This window comes from Drosophila subobscura, chromosome J (assembly GCF_008121235.1).
Source record: "Drosophila subobscura isolate 14011-0131.10 chromosome J, UCBerk_Dsub_1.0, whole genome shotgun sequence".
Lineage (NCBI taxonomy): Eukaryota > Metazoa > Arthropoda > Insecta > Diptera > Drosophilidae > Drosophila > Drosophila subobscura.
Window position 1 is genome coordinate 8,703,055 of NC_048532.1, and position 19,751 is coordinate 8,722,805.

Here is a 19,751-nt window from a genome sequence, read left to right on the forward strand (position 1 = left end):
GTGTTTTTCATTTCAACCATTAATGGCCGCTGCAACAGCAGCAGCAACAGTAAAAATAATAATAATTATAATCGCGTAATAATTCTTAATTAACATTCCAACCCCTTATTTTTTTGCGCTCTTTTTGGTTTTGCTTAATGACTTGAAATGTTTATTCGTTTTTCAATTTGGTAATTTAATACGAGAGTAATTACATTAATTAGCCTTTCTTTTTTGCTGTTTGGTTTAATGACAAATATTGAACACAAATACAGGCATATACAGACATTGGAATACATACATACATATAATCGGATTTCAATAATTTAATTTAAAAGCTACTCTTAATTGTTTTAAGGTGATTATCAGAGCTCGCAACTAAAAAAGCACTCCCGAAAAACCTTATATTTCTTTTAGTTGTTAAAGTTTCATGTTTAGGCTTGTTTGCGAGCTCTGTTTTAGTTAGTTGGTACGTATTTCATTTTCAAATTTGATTTGGTGAAAGCTTTAATGTTTTAAACCATAGTTTTTTTTTTTAAGCAAAGTTTACACATGTATTTATGTTTGTTTTGTGCTTGAAGGAACGTAAATTGTATCTGTAGTTGACAAGTTTGTTTTTTCCATAATTATAATACTGTACAGGGGCCCGCCCACACTCTCTCCCAATCGATACAAGTCCGCTTCGAGCCATCCATTTATCCAGGGGAGGATTCGTAATCACAATTCATTAAGACAAAAATCACAGATACCAATATCTTTCCATCATCAATCTTAGGGAGTATAAAAGCCATCTTAGTGCTGATTCCATAGAGCCTTACTCTTGGGCAAGTGGACACGGGACACCTCGCTGAGAATGCAGGAGCCATCGCATTCCGTTTGACTGCCAATTACTTGCTCACAAATGCACCTGGTCCTGCAGTCCTCCCGGGAGTCCACTTTGCCGTTTAGCTACTCGCTGGGTGGCGTGTTCGATGGCAGCTCCATGAGCGCCATGTCATCCTCGCACTCGATAACATTCGGATGCAAAGGCTTGAAGTTGTTTCGTCGCCATGGCGGCATGGAGCTAATACTTGCCCCTGGAGCACCATGAACCGACGGACCGGCAAAGGTAACCACACTCTGATGATGATGCTGATGATGATGGTGTCCTCCAGCTGCTCCTCCATTGTTGTTCTGGCTGCAGAGCAGGCTCACGTTGTTGCCGCTGCCTTGAACTCCGTTTCGTGGTAAATGCAAACCGTTTTTGGTGCCATTATTGACGGAACCGCCACCACGACCGGGAACACCGCCAAACAGATTGCTTCGTATGCGCATAGAGGAGTTGGCATAGGTGGATCTGATGGAGCTGGCACGAGTGTGCATCGAGAAGGTCCTCTCGTGGGCGTCGAGACTCGTCTGGAACTTGCAGAAGCACGCAGCGAAACGTTTATTGAATTCCCGCTTGAACTTCTCCTGCAAATAGGAAATCAAAGTTTTTGTTTATTCGAAAACGGAAATCAGCCTCCCCATTCCCCCACCCCCTCAAGCTGGATCTGTCTCTTTGGCTAATGAGCCTCCAGCTCCTGCCGCAGCCCACAAAAGCACTCCACTCCATTTGTCCTTTGGCTGGCAGTAAGAATAGAATATTTGTTGACAAAAGTTTTCAGCATGGGGGAAAAGTTTACGAGCATTTCGTAGATCCTGCTCTCAATCTATCTTTCACAGACAATTTAAGTGTCAGAGCAAACTGCCGTGAGGTTCGTATTTTCCATTCGTATTTTCCCTTTTTACGGCTGCTGCTGGTTCCCCGCTAAGTCCTACGATTTTTGTGGATTTCTGTGGTCGGTCTGTCATTCCTTTTTGCGGCTTACACGGTCTGTAGGTGTTTGTTTATGGGCTACAGTGGAACGTGGCTTTAATTAACTTTGACAAAGTATTTTTATTTTCCACGCCAAAGCTATTTTTGTCATTCCATGAAAAGAAAATTGCCAAAAATGCTAATAAATCAGGCAACAAAAAAATAAATCGAATGTCAAAGGGAAATCGATTTTTAAGTGGGAAGGGAATTTAATTTGAAATGAACTTTCATTAGTTTGAATGCAGAATGTGATTGAGATAAGCTTTAATTAGGGAAATTGCGAAGAAGCTCATTTATTCGATTAAATTCGTTCTTTTAATTCCAATTTGGGGCTGAGAAAAATCGATTTTGCCTTGTTTTGCCCAAAGGTTGGTAATCATTGTAAAAGATTGCCTAACCCCCCACTTAACGCCTAAAACCTGTAACAATCTGAGAATCCACTTTTATTTTGCCATTTATGGTCTATTCCCTCTAGTGTTTGCCCAACATAAACACGGCCCCCGTGGCCAAATCACAGAGCAAACACACGCAAATGCAAATCAGGCAGATGTATCACAAATCACAAATCACAAATCAGGGACTCACATTGTAGATGCCGTAAATAAAGGGATTGTAGCAGCTATTGCTCATGGCCAGCCAATCGCAGCAGAACCAAACGATGCTAATGAAATGGTAGTCGTTGATTTCCGGTATCGTCACGTACAGAATATTATAGAGCTGCAATGGCAACCAGCACAGACCAAAGATAATCACGACAATAATCAGCATTTTGATGACCTGCAATACACAGAGAGAGTGGTGTGGGTGTCGCATATTGAAAAGGAAATTAGAGTCCCCTACCTTCTTCTTGTTTTTGAGTAGTGTTATGTCCCGTGAATCCTGTGCATTGCCCGGAGCCCTTGTGCCCCACAATCTGACTGCCATTTGAATGTACACGAAGCTGATGACACAAAATGGAACCAGATACTGCACAAATACCAGCGAATAACGAAAGGTTTGCAACTGGTCATCCGATAGATTTTTGTTCATGCAAAAATTGCGAGTCACATTGTAGGTCTCATTGTTTTCTAACCCAAAGATGTGACAAGAGTGGTTAAGTGGCGGCGTTTAACCTATGCAAATTGTGTGGGACTCACCACGAAACCTTTCGGTTAACTCCTCCACACGAAAGGCTATGGCAAAGGGCACGGCAAAGAGCACAGCCAGCATCCAAATTCCAGCAATTATGAACTTTGATATGAACTTCGTAGGACGTGCCCTGCAAGCATAAGATGGAGCCAATTTTAATGAGTCTTCTCCACCAAAAAATATTATAGACAGACTTACCTAAGTGGATTAATGATGGCACGATGTCGATCTATGGCAATTGCCGTCAATGTAAACACCGAAACATTGACACTCAGAGCCTGTACGAACGGACAGAAGCTGCACATGAACCAAGGCAGATTCCAGCTCTGCAAAAGAGCCGCCTGAAACTGTAATGAAAGTGGAGCAATGAGTGGGTTGATACCGGGTGATTAAATCAGTCAGAAAATGTTCGTCCAGTCAAACATCATTAATGGAGCAACGTGAACCGTCTCTCTCTCGCTCTCTCAACAATGGCCCCAAAATGTCTGCTGCTGTTTTCTGCCCTAATTTGTGTGTACCACACTCTGTGCGAGTGGGTGCCAGGATATTTCAGCCATGCGCCTGTGTCCTTGTTGTGTCCCAGCTGAAATTGCAATCATTTCGCTGAGCTTATTGATGGCTAACGTGCTGGCGGCTCTTCCGTTTGTTTGCCAAATGAATGGAAAGTAATTGCGAAAAATGTACGGAAATGTCAAGTGGGGCAACACAAAAAGTATTAGCGCTGTGAGGAATCGATTTTAAATTATTTGTTCACCGTTGAGGATTATTTTGTGTTAACTTAAACCTAAAATATACCCACAGTTAGGTTTAAGATCTACCTAAAGCTGCATTAAATGATATCAAGATTGCCCATTGACATCTGATTATTTGTGGCCCTTGTCAACCAGATTCGAATGTCTTTTTCGTTTCGTTTTCTTTATGGTTTTATTTATTTTCAATTGAAATTAAATTTCATATTTCGCCTTGACAACTTGCTTTGAAACGTAAGTAAACAGTAAATGCTTTTCATGAATTCGTATGTAAAATATTCAATTACTCTTTGCATTTATTTGCATGAAAATAATATTCTTTGAACATTGCATAAGCTGCCTGCATCTTTTCCGGCTCCTGGGTCGAGTTATTTAACATTTCACACAAACAAAGAAGAACCCACACACAATCCATAAATAAATACTCCGTGTGTACATAACCCCAGATAATTGGCATTGTCTAACCACACAGAGAAAAGAGTTTTCCAATATCAAATATGCCCAAGTTACATATTCAACAAATTTAATTTGCTTTCGCTACCCACTTGGCTTTTAGCACTTGCCATTCGTTGAATGCTAATCCCATTAACACATACACCGAAAAATCGCATTAAAGTTTCAAGTACTAGGTAATATTCCATTATCATGTGTAGTTGGGTCGTGGAATGGGAGCGGAAGAGGCTCTTTTCTAATTCCAAACATGAGCGGAAATTAAATTGATGCACGATTATGCCAGCCTCCCTGTGGTTGTGCCTTGCTAGTGTGTGTCCTACCTACATAGTCCATCCGTCTGTCTGTTCGTAAATAAATGAAAATCAGGCTTATGTCATTTGCATGTGTGATTTATGCCCAACAAGCGAGTGTCAGTCTGGTGGGGAATAAAAATCATTCAAGTTCGAAATGGATGCGTTTTGGCCCCCAAAATGAAATCTAGTTAATTGCCAGTAAAAACAATAAGCGAATGCACACGCCGCCGCAGGCCCATAACTCACCTGAAATGGTATGCAAAAGAGTCCAATTATCACATCGGCAAAGGCCAAATTTGCAATGTACATGTTCGTTACGGTACGCATTTGTCTCGTGGTTGCCACCACCCAGATGACCAGGGTATTCCCGATGACGGCCACAATGCTGATGCCGCCATAGAAGATGGACAGCAGTGCCACAATTTCTGCGGGTGCGGCATACAAACGTTCTGCAAATAAAAAGAACAAAAATGTGGAAAGAGAAGATGAAAAATAGTTGTAAGAAAATTGTCCCCTAATTTGTTGGTGTGTCCCCGGATTAATGAAAGTGTCATCTGTCAGTCATTCTGTCAGCGGAGAAGTGGTTAACACTCGAGGAAATTGAATTCCTAGTACACAATATTACTCGTATATCATACACAGAGTTTTTGTTTTGCTTTCCTTTAGTCACCTTTCACTCATCTGAAATTCATTCGATTAAATCGGAAAAGTTTCCTGCCTCAGTCCATGAATAATGCAAGATCAAAGAAATATGGCCAAAGGGCCGGGGCGGGAACTGTCCAAACAGCAGCTAAACTTGCCAATGTTTTTGATTGATGAGACACGTCATGTCACGGTGGGTGGCCTAAGGGTTTAATGGCTGGGGGGGTTTTAGTTACTTACCGAACTCTGCCTCCTCCTCGGCACCTGGCAGAAAGTCCAGGCGTGGCTCTTGCTCTATTAGTTCCATGGCCATGACACTTTGTGTAGGTTTTCTATTTTTGTTATTTCCTAAGAAAATAACTTTTCTCAGCTTCAACTTTGTTGCTGACGTTTAGCTCTGGGGATTATTTACGATGTGGAATGCATTTTATGGATGCCTCATCATCATCAATGCTGCAAGCTGCAAAAGTCGCAAGGAAAACTCCAGTCAAAGCCAATCAATTTTCAATGCAAATGAAATGAACAGCCATTAATTCAATGTTTCAAACTATTTTTTTGATGTGAAACTGCAAAAAATGGCAAACAAAAGCCACCTCAAGCCACCTCTGGCACATTCCGACACATTTTTCAAGCTCAGAGTGGACGTGTATGAGTAATGGTTCTGGTAGATTCACCTGTCAGCTTTTAGTATGTGAAAGGTTTGCATTCTATAATTGAGAAAATGCACAAAACCCCCCACCCAACACCAGCCACATTTGTGTGGGCTTCTTGTCCATACATTTCTCTGTGGAAAATAGTTTTCCACGCCAAAGCTGTTTCGTTTCATTCTTAGAGTGGCCCTAAAAATGAGGCTCTCCGCTAAAGTTCAATGAATCGACCGAAAATGAGAGTCTCATTTTGAGTTTTATTGGCCACTTATCGGTTGGTTAACATTGTGCCGGGGCGACTTGTTAATTTATTCACTAAAGAGTCAACATCATGGTTGATAGACTTGTTAATTAATTGGGCAACTAAATGGCTCTTTTATGTATATTCGATTCAAAATTTTGTAGGCGAAACATTGTTTGTTTGAGTGCGGGGAAACCTTAACAGATGGGGGATAAATTATAACAAATTAGGGAATAAATTACCCTGTTTTGAGTATTCTTTCTTTCCAACTAACTCCACAAATCAAAAACCTTTCCTTCCTTGAGTTTCCTTGCTCCACGCTCTCTTTATATATTTTTTAGGCACCACTCTATCGCCGAATGTACCACATTTAATAAGAGCCGTGCGTAAATTGTGCTCCTGTTTCCTCCTGTCGGTGCAATTCTAACATATGTGGTGATATTTTCATAGAAATTATGACCCCTTGTTTAGAAGTTAGAATGGCCTTTTGCCATGTTCTACCCTCTCGAAATGCGAATCCCGAAAAAGCCAGCCAAATCCTAAAATTAGAACCATTACCGTAGCTCAACCGTTGCTGGAGAAGATAATATGCCAGCTTAGGACCTAATCCGATACGCTGCAGAAGGAACCTCTCCTCTCCACTGTAAAAAACTACGAGTAGGACTGGGCTGTGTGTGTCGTGGCGTGGCTGTTTCCGTTGAGTGTTTCTGCCACCACAGCCACTAAGTAATTTTGTTTTTGGCGTTGCAGCAGCGTGAAGGTATACGGCTCCGACATGGCTAGACCACAGTGTGGCGTGGTATTTGCCCCTTACCACCGCTCACTATGAAAAAGTGGCATAACATTTTCCAGCGGCAGTAGGAAAAACAAAAGCGGCGGCAATCTGTTTTAGCGAGCGCCAGTCAGAAAATGCAATTAGTCTGGGGGCCAGATTTTCTAATTAACGTCAACGAAAATCCTCTTGTTCTTTTGTTTGATGATGCCTTGATGGTTTGATGTTTGGGTTTCCTTCAATTTTCAATGGTCAACTTGAGGTTCATTTAAAGGTGTGTCTTCAAGTATTTTTTGTTTCGCCCCAATTAAAATCACTTGAGTACAAAAGAAACCGAAACAAGATTCATGTCAACAATTAATTTGTGAAATTCACAGACTCTTGACTTCACTCGAAGCACGTGTATCGTCGCTTTGCACAGGTGAAGGTCCTTCTCCTCCTCCCTCCCTCCTACTTTGCATTGAATCACACGAAAAAATTGAAAAATGTGAATAGAATCTGATGGATGCTCAAGCTGCCGAATGATATTAAAAGTGTATCCTATTAGATCGTACATCAAAGTGAAAATTTCATATTAGATTGGGAAAACGTGTGTGTTGCCAGCCAAAGTCAGAGACCGGTGCCAAAGGGCCATCTGGGGGACAGTTGTGATATGGAAATGTCTCTCTCGGTTGTTCGTTTTCTTTTTAAATAACACACACGTCACATAAGCTGGAATCGAGAGAGACATTATGTGGCAAGGCTTAGACTGGCATCCTTCTGCTGCCCCTTGCATAAAAAGAACAATACAAAAGGCAGAAAATATAATGAAAAATAAAAGGACAAACTGTTGGCAGTTTTTGGGGGGTGAATTTGGGAAGCTTAAGAATTAAGCGTGTGTCTCTTAGGATTCTCTTTGTTTACAATGCCAATGGACTCTGGACTGTAAGCCTAAGCCTTCAACGACATGTCGGAGAACGACATAGGAGCAGTCGATTGTTATGCTTTCTGCTCTTTGATAGGTCTTTTGGGGCCACAGAGAATGGGTGCCGCAGGGAGTCTCTGTCTATATTTAAATAAATAATCACTTTGTTCTTGGGCTTCAATTGTAATTAGAAAATGTTTATGGGTAACGCTTTCCATTAAATGTGTGAAAGATGCGCGACACGACCGTAAATTAAAAGAGCTTACCAAAGATTCATTGAAGTGATTCAACCGAAAAGACTTTTAAATTGGTTTATTTCACGAATGAAAGCAATTTATTTTGGAACTTGATACAAAAATAAATGTAGATATTATTTATGCTTAGTTTTCGGGGAAATTATATTATATTTTGGTTATAAATTATAAATTTTCATCATAAACGATATGGGATTGAGGCATGAATTAGTCAAGATCAAATCTTGTGCATACCTTCGCACAAGTTCCAAAAAGTTTGGTCATTTATTTTTCATTAGTAGATTTTATTTTCAAATATTTCTCAGCACTTAAATGACTGTAGAACTCCTCCCAATGCTGCTGGTTCCACAAAAACTTTTCAAAATCCCCCTGTAGGTCACGGAAACACAGAATTCCACTCTTCATTTAAGTTTACTTTTTCTATTTTCTAGTTTCTCAACCTTTCTTAATTGTTTGCCTTTGACATTGAGTTTTCCTTTCCTTTCGATTGCCATTTATGTTGTCTTTTTCTTTTAACTTAATTTCGTTCCACTGGTTTTTGTGAACCCTTTTTTTGGGTCCAGCTTCTTGTTTGAGCCACTTAAAATTCCCGTGAGACAGTGTCCCGTCTGTCTATCTTTCAATTATTATAAAATTGCTGGCCACTTGAGGATTTTACACCGCAAAGAGCGGCAGAAGAAGAGGAAAATTAGTGACAGAGAAGGAGAGTCCTCAGCAGAGGAGAAACATTTTCTGGAGAAAAGTAAAATCAGCAAAGTAGCTGGGGAAATTCCATTAAAAATGTATCAGTGTAAAAGTGTAATGTCCAACAGGACAGGTAAATTATTTGAAAATGAAAAGCTGGCTAATTTATGCCAATTGCTGCGATAAGATGCTTACCACCAACCGCAGCATCAGATGTTGGAGGAAGGCGGGCGCCATCCAATCTACCTTGAAAAATGTTTGGACAGAATGCAGCACAGCTTTCTACCCACAACGTTTTTACCCACACTTTTTCCACTCTTTTCTCTTTGCTTTTTAAGGCTCCTTTCTGCGTTCTGCCCTTCTGCATTTTTCCCACAAAAATTATCCATCAAAGGGGACAAGTTAACAGTCTCCCATTATGACCGCACTTCTTTTTGACAGTTTCCCCTGTCTGTTGCCATAATATCCTGTCAATTTGTGGTAATACTTCGCACAAACCAATTGTTTTGTGGGTTGATTAAGACGTGGGTGTAGACAGGAAATTAGCAACCCATCAACAATTTTGTTAATTGCATTATTTCAAACCAGAGCAGAGCAGAGCTGAGGAAAGAACGATTTTCTGGAAAAGTATCCCTAGATTTTGCAGACACGTGTCGCCTTAACGTTAGCTTTAGGGTTTTCCACAGAAATTTTAAATTGGTTTCTGACGTCCCTTGACGTAAAACTGACATTTCCTGACTGGTAAGAATCTCTTACCATTTGCCACTGTATTTGTATGTTTTCAGCAGAAAAAAGAGTAGGCGGTTCCGGGCCTATCGCTGTCACTTTTTCTGTGAAATCTCTCGCTTTTAGATCTCCAACAGATCAAATTCTACAGCAAGTTAAGAGTTATTTGTCTTTCCTTGTCGTTTCTTAAGTTGTAGAACTCGGAGCTGCACTGTAATTCTTATTTGCTACGGATTTGTCTACTCTCTTTGCATGACATTATCGACTTTTATTTTAATTAACTTTCAGTAATAAGTTCTTAACTTTCATAAGTTGACTAGACGCAAATATTGAACTTTTTCTTCGCTTCTGGTTTGTCCGCTTACTCCCCATTTTCTGTATTTTTTCACAGCTTCTCAAGCTGCCCTTCCATGCCTACACTCTGCATTATTAGTTCCTAGTTCTTCAGCCATTAATGTTATGTTTTTATTAGCTATCAACACACCACGAGACCAGCTTTAGTCCCAATTGTAATCCCATAAACGAAAGAAAATGAAAAAGGCAAACACGGAAACAAAAGCAGAGCAGTAAGTGGATTTTTTGGCAAAAATGTTATTGTGTGTGTGCGTGTGGTATTAATGTAATTGTAATAAATGTGAATGTTACCCGCAGGTGCTGTATGTAACCACAGACGATATTCCCCAACGATGAGGAAGGAAACACAGGCACTTCCTAACAAGGATTTTGCTGGTTAAACGAAAACCCTTATTTCACACTCATTTGAGTTTTAGTTAATTGCTAGAACACCGTCCCCCGTGGGGCCAACACTGAACTATCTCGAATCTATTTGAACTTAACGCTTTTCTCGCACTTAAGACTTTCGCCTTGGTTCTCCAGGCTCTCGCCTTGCTCCTCCCGACTTTCGACTCAATTTCAGACTTTCACTTATGCCGCACTTTTAAGATTTCACTTTTTGGGCTTTCACTTTCCGTTGGACATGCAGCGTTGCTCCCTAATGTAGTCCTTGCTGTGCGAGTATCCTTTATCAACTGTTTTTGGCAGGAGTTGTCTCGACGCACAACTGTTGAACCCCCCAAAAAACACGAGCGACACACACGAGGTGCATGCGAGCGTCGATCCGAAGGAAATGTTAAGGAGAATCAAGGGAAAAACTCAAGTCGTGGCACTCGAGTGGGGCCGTCAAGTTCAAAACACAACAAGTTGCACTTCAAACTTGTTCAACGTCAAACAGGTTGCAAGCGCCGTTCCCCAACAAAAAGGCAGAAAAAGAATGTAAGGAGAATATGAAAATATGAAGAATTTTTGCCCTATAAATTTATGATGCTCATTTCCATTTTGCTGCAGCAAAGTTTATGCTGATGAAGCTAAGTGAAAAATTAGTCAGAGAGTGAGAAAGACAGAAAGAGGAAAGTAATAACCAATTAAAAGAGTGTTCTCTCCAAGCTTAAACCATGGTTTTTCCTTTGGGGAAACCCTTTACCAAGTGTAGGAGAAATTCCTAGTAGACGTGTGCTGTCTTTTATCTCTCAGTTTTCCCTCCACTGTCAGTTTATCTGTCGGCTTTCCATTTCATCAGCTTTAAACGCTTCCGACACCTGGAATCTGTAATTTTCCTGCCGTGCGTGTTCAGGCTTTCATTTGCACCTGCGGAAGTACTCTTTGAATGGGAATTAAATTACGTTTTCAGCAAAAATGTCACAACTGATACGTTTTCCGGGTTTCCACTTGATGTAAGCAAATGTTGTGTATGAAATGTGTGGCGGAAATTGAAAGCAGAAAATCTTAAAAGTGTACACTTTTTGATTGATGTCAGCTGTGACATTTCAGCAGTAGAATTCTCTAGAGATCATAAATCAGCATTGAGTGGAGACATCTTACAGCTCATTGACCCCGCCAAATCCGTTGAGGATGTCGTCCAAACTCCCATCTAAAATGTTCTATGATGTTCCAACTATTTTCACCAACATATTTGGCATACATTAAGTGGCATGTGGGTTATCCCTTTTAGGTTTTTATTTTATTTTCGATTTTACTAAGCAGATCACGTTTGCCAACCTCTAACCACATTTTCACACCCTGAAACTACGTTTTCCAGCCCCTCCAACCCCAATCTCACCCTCTGGGAATATTAAAAGGCGAAAAACCCTTGTAAAAAAAGGCTTTTTCCAACGAAATTTGTAAAAAGTTTAATCGAAGAACATATAAGAACATATGAAAGCCGAAAATACCTCGACGAAGGAACCATATTATGTGAGTTTATTACGAAGTATAAATGGTTTACCATCGCAGGCAGACCCTTTTAAATATCTCACCTAAAAACTGCCTTAAATAGAGTACACTTTCGATGATAACTAAACCTGTCAGCAACCTAAACTAGCATCATTTTGGGGCTATGCATGTATAGGTATCAAATAGTCTTTCGCCCCAGCTTTCGTCCTTCAATGATTGTGATACGAATTCCTAGCTGATGATTAGATTTGGACAGTCTCCAAGGTAGTGCTCTCTGCCTCTGGCATTGCGTATAATTTGGTTTGTTGCCCACGTGGACAGGTGCAAAGTGTGCTCCTGCCGTGGGGGGCTTTTCGGGTGTTTCTGTTGAGTGGGCTGATGATTAGATTGAAACATATTTTGTGCTTGTAAAAATTGATTTCATTTGAATGCCAGCATGAGGGCTGCTGCAGACATTCCTGACATGGCTCATACTCATAACAGAGGAGTACCCTTCCTCCCCGCTAAGAGATTGTGACGGTTGCTCCCACAGATTGTGCCGCCTTCACCCTGCAGATTGTAGCTCTTTTTTTGCCTACGCACCTACCCCCTTTTTGACTGGCATTTGATGTATTTGAAATGAAATAAATTCCAAGTGTGGCAAAATCATTTCAAAAATAATATAAAAATGCCAATCAGCCAGCCAGCCGCCGGCCACACATATGCTGCTGCTGCTTGAAAATGCAATTAAAGTTCCAGCAACCAAGCGAAGGAAATCATCTTAACTGTAAATTAATCTCTTGATACCAGAGAGAGCTGAGATTGGAGTGCCTTTGGGTTTGGGATTTGCATATAGACCGATCGATACATTATTTGCATCGCTAGGCACTTGCTGAAGCAATTGAAGTGCAGTTCAAGGCACTTGTATGCCTCAGAGGAGCAGACAGAGTAACAGTCGCAGGAGCAAGCAGCAGGGCAGGCAGAGCAGACAGACAGACACCCATTGCAATGCCAATGACAGACCTAAATCAAGTTAATCAGCTGATTTAAATGCAAAAAAAATCACACCCCAGTGACATGTGCACAAAGGACACAAAAGAAATATCAATTTGTCAGGTAGCAGCATAATCGGACAATCCAAGAGGTCTGTCTACCGAAAACAGATCAGTTTTGTGGCTGAAATAGTATCAAATATTCAATGGAAACTAATTGTTGGTCCGACGAATCCCATGAATATTTATAGAATGCCTCAACGAATGCCTCTCACTCACTGTCAAAGTCAACAACTAACTAACTGATGGATAAATATACCACAAATCGAGTCACTAATGGGCAGGGTCATCTGGGGCTCACCCCGCATAAATATTTAACATTGCAATTATGAGAATAAAACAATTAAAACTGACAATAATTGGAGATGAATGATTCAATTTGATTAATGGATTCATTTACCAGAATAAATGTGCACAGTCAGGTGTGTAATTCATTGTTAGGGAAAATGCTCGAAAATTTTGGAAACTCACTGATAACTTAACCAACAATTCAATAAATATTCAAACCCGATTATGCCGTCCATCACTTTCCAGAAAATGTGTCAACATTTGCCTTTTAATTAATTCCAAATGTTGGCTTTTCCTTTGCATAACAAACCCTCAGCTTCAGTGGAAAAGTCTTTTGTTTGTTTTCGTTGGAAAAATCAATCTTCAGCTTTTTTGGTTTCATTAGACGGACTTTAAGCAAAAGTTTGTCGCCCTCTCTTAAATTTATAAGCATTTCCATGCGCAACTAAAAATAGATGTGAAATGGCCATTCAGTTGTCAGAGGGAGTAACTTTCTATTTGTGGAGAAAAATGTCTAAAGATTTGCGAAATAACTGCTATATTTTTTTCCACCCTGCTCTTTTGACTTGGTTCTCCCCATTGAGCTTTGCTTGGCTTTTCGCTGACTTCTTCAATGGCTTCTACAATTTGCATTCCACTGCCTGGACTTTTCTTTACAAGCGTTGGAGGTGTGGCGCTTGCCAACCCTATCTCTGCGAGAAAAGCGTGAAAATACAACACGAAAAAATGACACAATTTTTCAATAAAAGCCAACACCAGGCGGTGGCAAAACAACGCGAAAAACATGTGCAAATATTTACGTGGCTGAGTGCGTGATGGCATCAGGCATCAGCAGTGTATGGTGTATGTGACATTGACAAAACATGCTAAACGGAAGGAAGGAAGCCTGTTGTAGAAAACTGTCAGGGGGGAAAATTAGAAGAACATTTTGGGGTGAAAGACATGCAGAAAGTTGTTAGAGAAAAAGCACTAAAAATGTCAAAATTTAGAGAATTGTTGTATTGCAAGGAAGCTCTCTTCTGCCTCACTTAATTTACGCTTATAAGGAGCATTCCGAAGCCTAACAGTTGCCTGCCATTCACTGGCGTATCGCTGCCATTTCCAGGCTTTTCGCTGCCAGCCGAGCTCCATTGTTTCTGTGCACTGATGAGCATTTTCGGTGCCTGCCCAGTTCCATTGTTGCAGTCCTCTCAAGAGAAAGCTTCTACCTGCTGTATATACATAACTTCCCATATCGCTTACACCGGTCGCCTATTTATTTACAGCACGTGTCGTGTCCACTTCCCTTCAGCTAGAATGCCTCCTAGGCAACAGGCGCCCAGTACATTCCAGTGATAGGTCGGTGATCTCATGCCCTATAAATGGACATGGCTCCCTTTTTCCATGTCCTCTATTTGCCACTCCTACCTTCCATTCCTAAACTCTCGTCACTCGCTTGATCAGGGAATTGACCACAATTTAACTCCTATAAGTCCCATAATGAGAGAGACACAGACTCCTCAGCATTCAGATTTATTCCTTAAATTTCGATGCGCTTTAAAATAATTACAACAATTTGAAAACCCTTGAAAAATGTTTCCAAACGGAAATTCTTGACGGCTCCTCAACAAAGCCAATGAACCTTTATAATTTTCACTCCTTGAAAGTTCTCTACACTTTCCAATAAATCGACACACATCTTTGAGTGGAAATTCTCTGGTAATTACCCAAATAACATCTTGAGCCAGCGTTCAGCGACCCGCGAAAAAACAATCTCAAGTCGAGCCATAAGACCGGTCCCTCTCACGCCGTCGATTTAGTTTGAAGTTGAAGCTAATTTTTGCAAAAGCATTCAAGGCAAATGCCATTTGCCATTACAAATTCCAGCTGTTCCTTGACCTTTTTCTAAGGGGAACGGAACAATGACAGCGAAGGAGCAGTTGCTGTTGTCCCTCTAACGGTGGAACAACAAAGCCCGAAAGCGAAAGTCGTTGCTCAAGATGAGCAACATTCCCATCCACAAAGGTACAATTAAGCGCATCAGAAGCCCCGTACAGAGAGCACCAGTGCAGGTGCAGGAGCAAATAAGAGAAACAAGGAACAAGGGCAAGGAGTTTTCCTTGCCGAACAATAACAATATCGAAATATTGGAACAAAGGCAAGAAAAAAAGAGGCAAAAACATGCACATCAAAGGCAAAAGACACAGGCATTGCTTCGAAAGAAATGTTGCATCCGTAAAGATTTTAACAGCCAGAATTTGTTAATTTCGGAATCCCATAAGTCGTCTTTTAACAATACCTGTGAAAAGTGAAATAAATTTAAGCCATGAGCTTTGGAATTTTTGGGCCAAAAGAGCAACATAAATTATGTAGCAAAAGAGGTTATAAAATCTCTTAATTAAATATCCTCTTCTTACCTTAAAGCCATGATGGATAATTGTAATTAATTCTGTTATGCGATATGGCAGGGAAATTTGTGGTGCTGACCGTTCAGGAAAATGCGTGCAAATGCGAGTGTATTTAATCAAAAAACACTTGAGTGAGAGAACATCATTATTGAGGTTAGCAATTAGCGGTTTTATTCCAATTTAATTACCAGACAAAAACGCCACAGCCAAGGGTTAGAGTAGGGACACCTTTATATTCGAGCCAAAGAGACCCAAGCCAACTCTGAGCTCGAAAAGCTAGAAAAAGGCACAAAACAAGATGGAAAACCATGACATGAAAAATCCATTTGAATGCGTGTACCCTTTGCGTGCTTTGGACTTTTATTTAAATATTTAAAAGGAGGAAACTTACAGTAAACGCAAGCTGTGACGAATCCTAGTAAGTGTTATTAATGCTAGAACTATATATAAACCTAATTATGGGGAAAAGCTTTCCCATTCTGTTTTTGCTGCTTCCCTAAAGACTTTGTGTGGAAAAATATAATATATTTTTGTATTATGCATGTCCTCCCTTGGGTTTGTGGTGGCAGGAGGCAGCGCCAGAAGGCAGTGGCATGAGGCAGCCGTCAAGGTGGTTATTCTGTTTATTATTTGCTGCTTTTGTCTTTGGGGAAATTTACCCATCTTGGGGGAGCCTTGTAGCACCTGTAATAACACCCAGAAAACAACTCTAATTGAAATTCTCTTGTTATTGGCCCGCAGTACCTGGGAACAATACCAAATAGCATGTTCCATAGAAGAAGTGGGTGCATGGCAAAGGGTGGAAGAATTTCAGGAAAAAAAGATTCAAACAGAAAAGCTACTCGCAACGGGGAATCGAATAAGCTACTGCCTGTGCCAGTCTTTTGTGTGCTTTTGAGTTGGCTCTGACTTGGAGCCTGTCTGTTGTTGATACTCTTTGCCGAGTTTTTGAGATACTTTGCGCTGGCTTTTGAGATGCTTGTAGCTGGCTTTTGGGATGCTTTAAGCCAAGCATTTACGAAAGGATTGTCAAGATAGGAAAATCCACGCTGCTTCTCCCTTCCAAAGAATTCCTGTCCCAATTAGCATTTCCTCCTTTTTGTTATTGTTTGAATTGAACGGTAATGTTTATACAACTTAATTTAATTCGCGTTTTTATTTACAGGTAAGTGGCAGAGGCAAAAGACCCACTGGAAACATTCGCTATGCAAATATTTGGCCATCGCAAGTAAACACAACACAAAATACTTAATATTCTAAAGGGTAACAATCTACCGACCGATACACTCTGTCCAACCCACGTGAAAACGGCCACATACACCATTCATTGTTAAACTTCACCAAACTTAACTTTAAATTGCACAATTTAAATCGATTTTCATGCGTTTATTTATGCGAATGGACAATGAATGATCGAGTGAGTGGCCCCCCACCATAATAATTACTGAAAGTATTTAATATGCTTATTGTGTTGCATTTTAAGGCTCTTAATTCATTCACATAAAGTAACTATAAATGTGCGGGGTATTTGCGGTTTGCGAGGGTTTACGAAGGATAAATTCATATATTAAAGAGCCAGGAAGTGCATTTTACATCCACAAAGAAGGGTAAAAATCACATTCTAGCAATTATTAATATAAATAGATAAATAATAAATATTATAATACAAAAGAAAACAGGAAACAAAGCTCTATAAAGTCCCCTTTTCTTTCATCTCTCATTAAATGAGCAAATATTTACGATTCATTTAAAAATATGTATAAAGTATCTCTTAGTCGTAACATTCTTATAGGCTTATTTTGTTTACCAGAGTGGACAAAAAATTAATTACTTTTTCGTTGGATTTAAATGTTATTGTAATTAATGAATGGATTTCTCATTTGGTAATTTCCTGCGCTCTCTGCCGCCCGGATTAGTCCTTCCACTCTTCAGGAAGGTCTCCTCGGCTGCCTGGCTGTCAAATTTAATTAGTTTTATTGTATGACTATCAATTTTCGAATAGTGACAATGAAGAGCCAACGAAAATTCACAGAATTTGTTTCTGTATATTTATATGTTTTTGTTCACACTTTCGAATGTTTTTTTAATTAAACTATTTTTCACTCGCGCTTCGCTCACTGTCAATGCTTCTATGTTACTTTATTTTATCATCAATTTAAGAGTAAATTGCAGTCAATGTCGACTGTCGAATGTTGAATGAGGAAATTCGTTGGAATAAACAAAAATGTTTCGATCGCGAGCCACGAGAACCGCACGATGAAAGCTCACGGAACCAACTGATGGCAGCTCCACTGCCTGTTAATTTGTGTTTTCTTTTCGTGCCGGCTTCCTCCCATTGATTCCCCAACCCCAAAGCACACGCACAAATACTGATACAGAAACACACAGCTACTCTGGCCCAGCACAGATACACAGATAGAAAGAGGGGCAGGCGCGTATCTTTTTTTATAAGAACTTCTGACGTATGCGCGGAGTGGGGGCTCCCACCATACACGAAATTTCAGGTGCAGCCCCACAAAAATCTTAATCAATAAAAAAAAAGAATAGCAAAAAACAGCAAACTTTCAGGCCAGGCCGGGAGTCTGGGGCGTGTCTGTTGTTAACTGTTTTTGATTTTTTTTTTATCATGTGTGGATATTTGCTTACTGATTACCTCAGGAACAACAAAAAAATAACATTGATTATGAGAAGATAAGTGAAAGTTTCATTTGTGGCAATTACCATTTAATATTGGATCAAATAACGAACGTGTGACTAGTGAAGTTTTAATGGATACTCCAGCTATCAGAAGTGTTATCTCTGCCAGACACTGTGTACCTCTCCCTCTCTCTGTCTCTTTGGTAATTGTTTGGCTAAATACTTGTAATTAAATGTTTTATTTATTTTAGCCAACGATCCAGCAGCATCAGCGTTGGCCGTGGCAGACAGTCCGTAGACATTCTACACTCTCAGAAAATAACGAGTAGAAATTCAAGTGCAAAAGTTTACACAAAAGTTTTACTTAAACAAGAAGTTGTTCAACCCAATTTAGGACAGCAAAGTAGATACACATAATTTTGTCTATTGGTCATAGATTTGGGACACAGACAACCATTGAAGGAGACTGGACATTTTGGACGTAAAAGCAGACACACAGGATATTAGATAGAATGGCATTTGAGGCAGTTATATGCAAGGTCCGGGCCTTAGCAACACAATGTGTCCATCATTGACACATAATTTGGTAACCCAAACGAACAATGAATGTCCAACGCATAGACATGGCCCAAAGGCAAATGAGTGAGGACCAAGAATAATACAGAAATTGAGGGACAACTCATAGCAGAAATGTGCCACACAAACACACCTGTGGCCATTGACCGGACCGACACAAAAGCCAGACAAATTAAACCAAAATTTAGACAAGTAAAAGCAAACACCTTTAAGAGTATTTCCAAGGGAAATGTTGACCCAATTTATGCTCCACAAATTCATCTAATTGAATCAAACTTTCAATGTAAATAAGCTTTACTTTTCCTGCCTTTTCTCAGTGCATAATAGAATTCAATGCCCAACGGAGTGCCACAGCAATTTAATCAACTTAATTGCCTTTCAACTAACCGAGAACTCTCGATACTCGGATATTCAGTCAAAAGTTTGCACAAACATTTGCCCATTCCAATCTTCAATCAATTAACGAATACAAAATAGTTTAAAAATGTGTAATACACCAGATACAGATACCAGATACATATATTGAAGAATACTTAAGATTGTTATTCAAATAGAGTCTGCCGCTGCCAATGTGTGGTGTGGTGTGTGTGGCACCATGGCGTCCATTAGCATTTCCATGTGAATCGAATTAAAGATTCAAACTAATTTAACTCTTAAATTTCGCATTGTGATTGAAGCTATAGAAAACGTTGAAACTGGTATTTGACTTTGGCGACAGAACTCTGTTAATTTTGCGCTTAATTAATTAAATTATTACTTTATTTAAGACGCTACTCAAGGAGTATATTAGGGTATATTAGATGTACAATATTCTTGAATATTGTAACGTTTATATCATGTGATTATGTTAAGTTTTGGCTAGTTTAACACCTAGCCATCGAACACCTGTTAATGCTAGAGCAAAGCGCTTTCGAGTGCTTACTTAAATGTATATTGAACTATATATTTATACATCGACTTAGCACCACAGGTATCTTAATGTCGAGCTACGTTTCGACTGGTTGTACTTTATTTTATAGCCTGGAACAGCACAGGCAAACTTTGGCGAAATGGTAGCCCCGAAAACATTTTCATTTGCTCAATCGTTGAGCATCACGAAGGTTCTCCGTTTATATTGCTCCCCATATGTATGCTCAATAAATTGATTGATTTATGTACCTGTCTGCTGTGTAGAGGGGTCTGTTCTTTGATTATTTGACTTGAGAAGTGAGCCTTTTGATGGCGTCCTCTTCCTGACTGAAAACTCAAATGAGCATTTCCCAAAATGAGGTTTATGCACCGCCACCCCTTCGTT

At 40.0% G+C, this 19,751-nt stretch overlaps 1 protein-coding gene across 1 annotated transcript; it reads right to left on the reverse strand.

Moving 5' to 3' along the window:
• Positions 1-246: 246 nt before the first annotated feature.
• LOC117893517 (RYamide receptor) lies at positions 247-17,198 on the reverse strand. Its single transcript, XM_034800156.1, is given in 8 exon segments — positions 247-1,431; positions 2,402-2,593; positions 2,657-2,883; positions 2,953-3,074; positions 3,143-3,291; positions 4,686-4,888; positions 5,322-5,541; positions 17,076-17,198. Coding segments are annotated over 7 exon segments (1,626 nt in total). The 5' UTR covers positions 5,395-5,541; positions 17,076-17,198; the 3' UTR covers positions 247-771.
• Between the last annotated feature and the right edge of the window lie 2,553 nt (positions 17,199-19,751).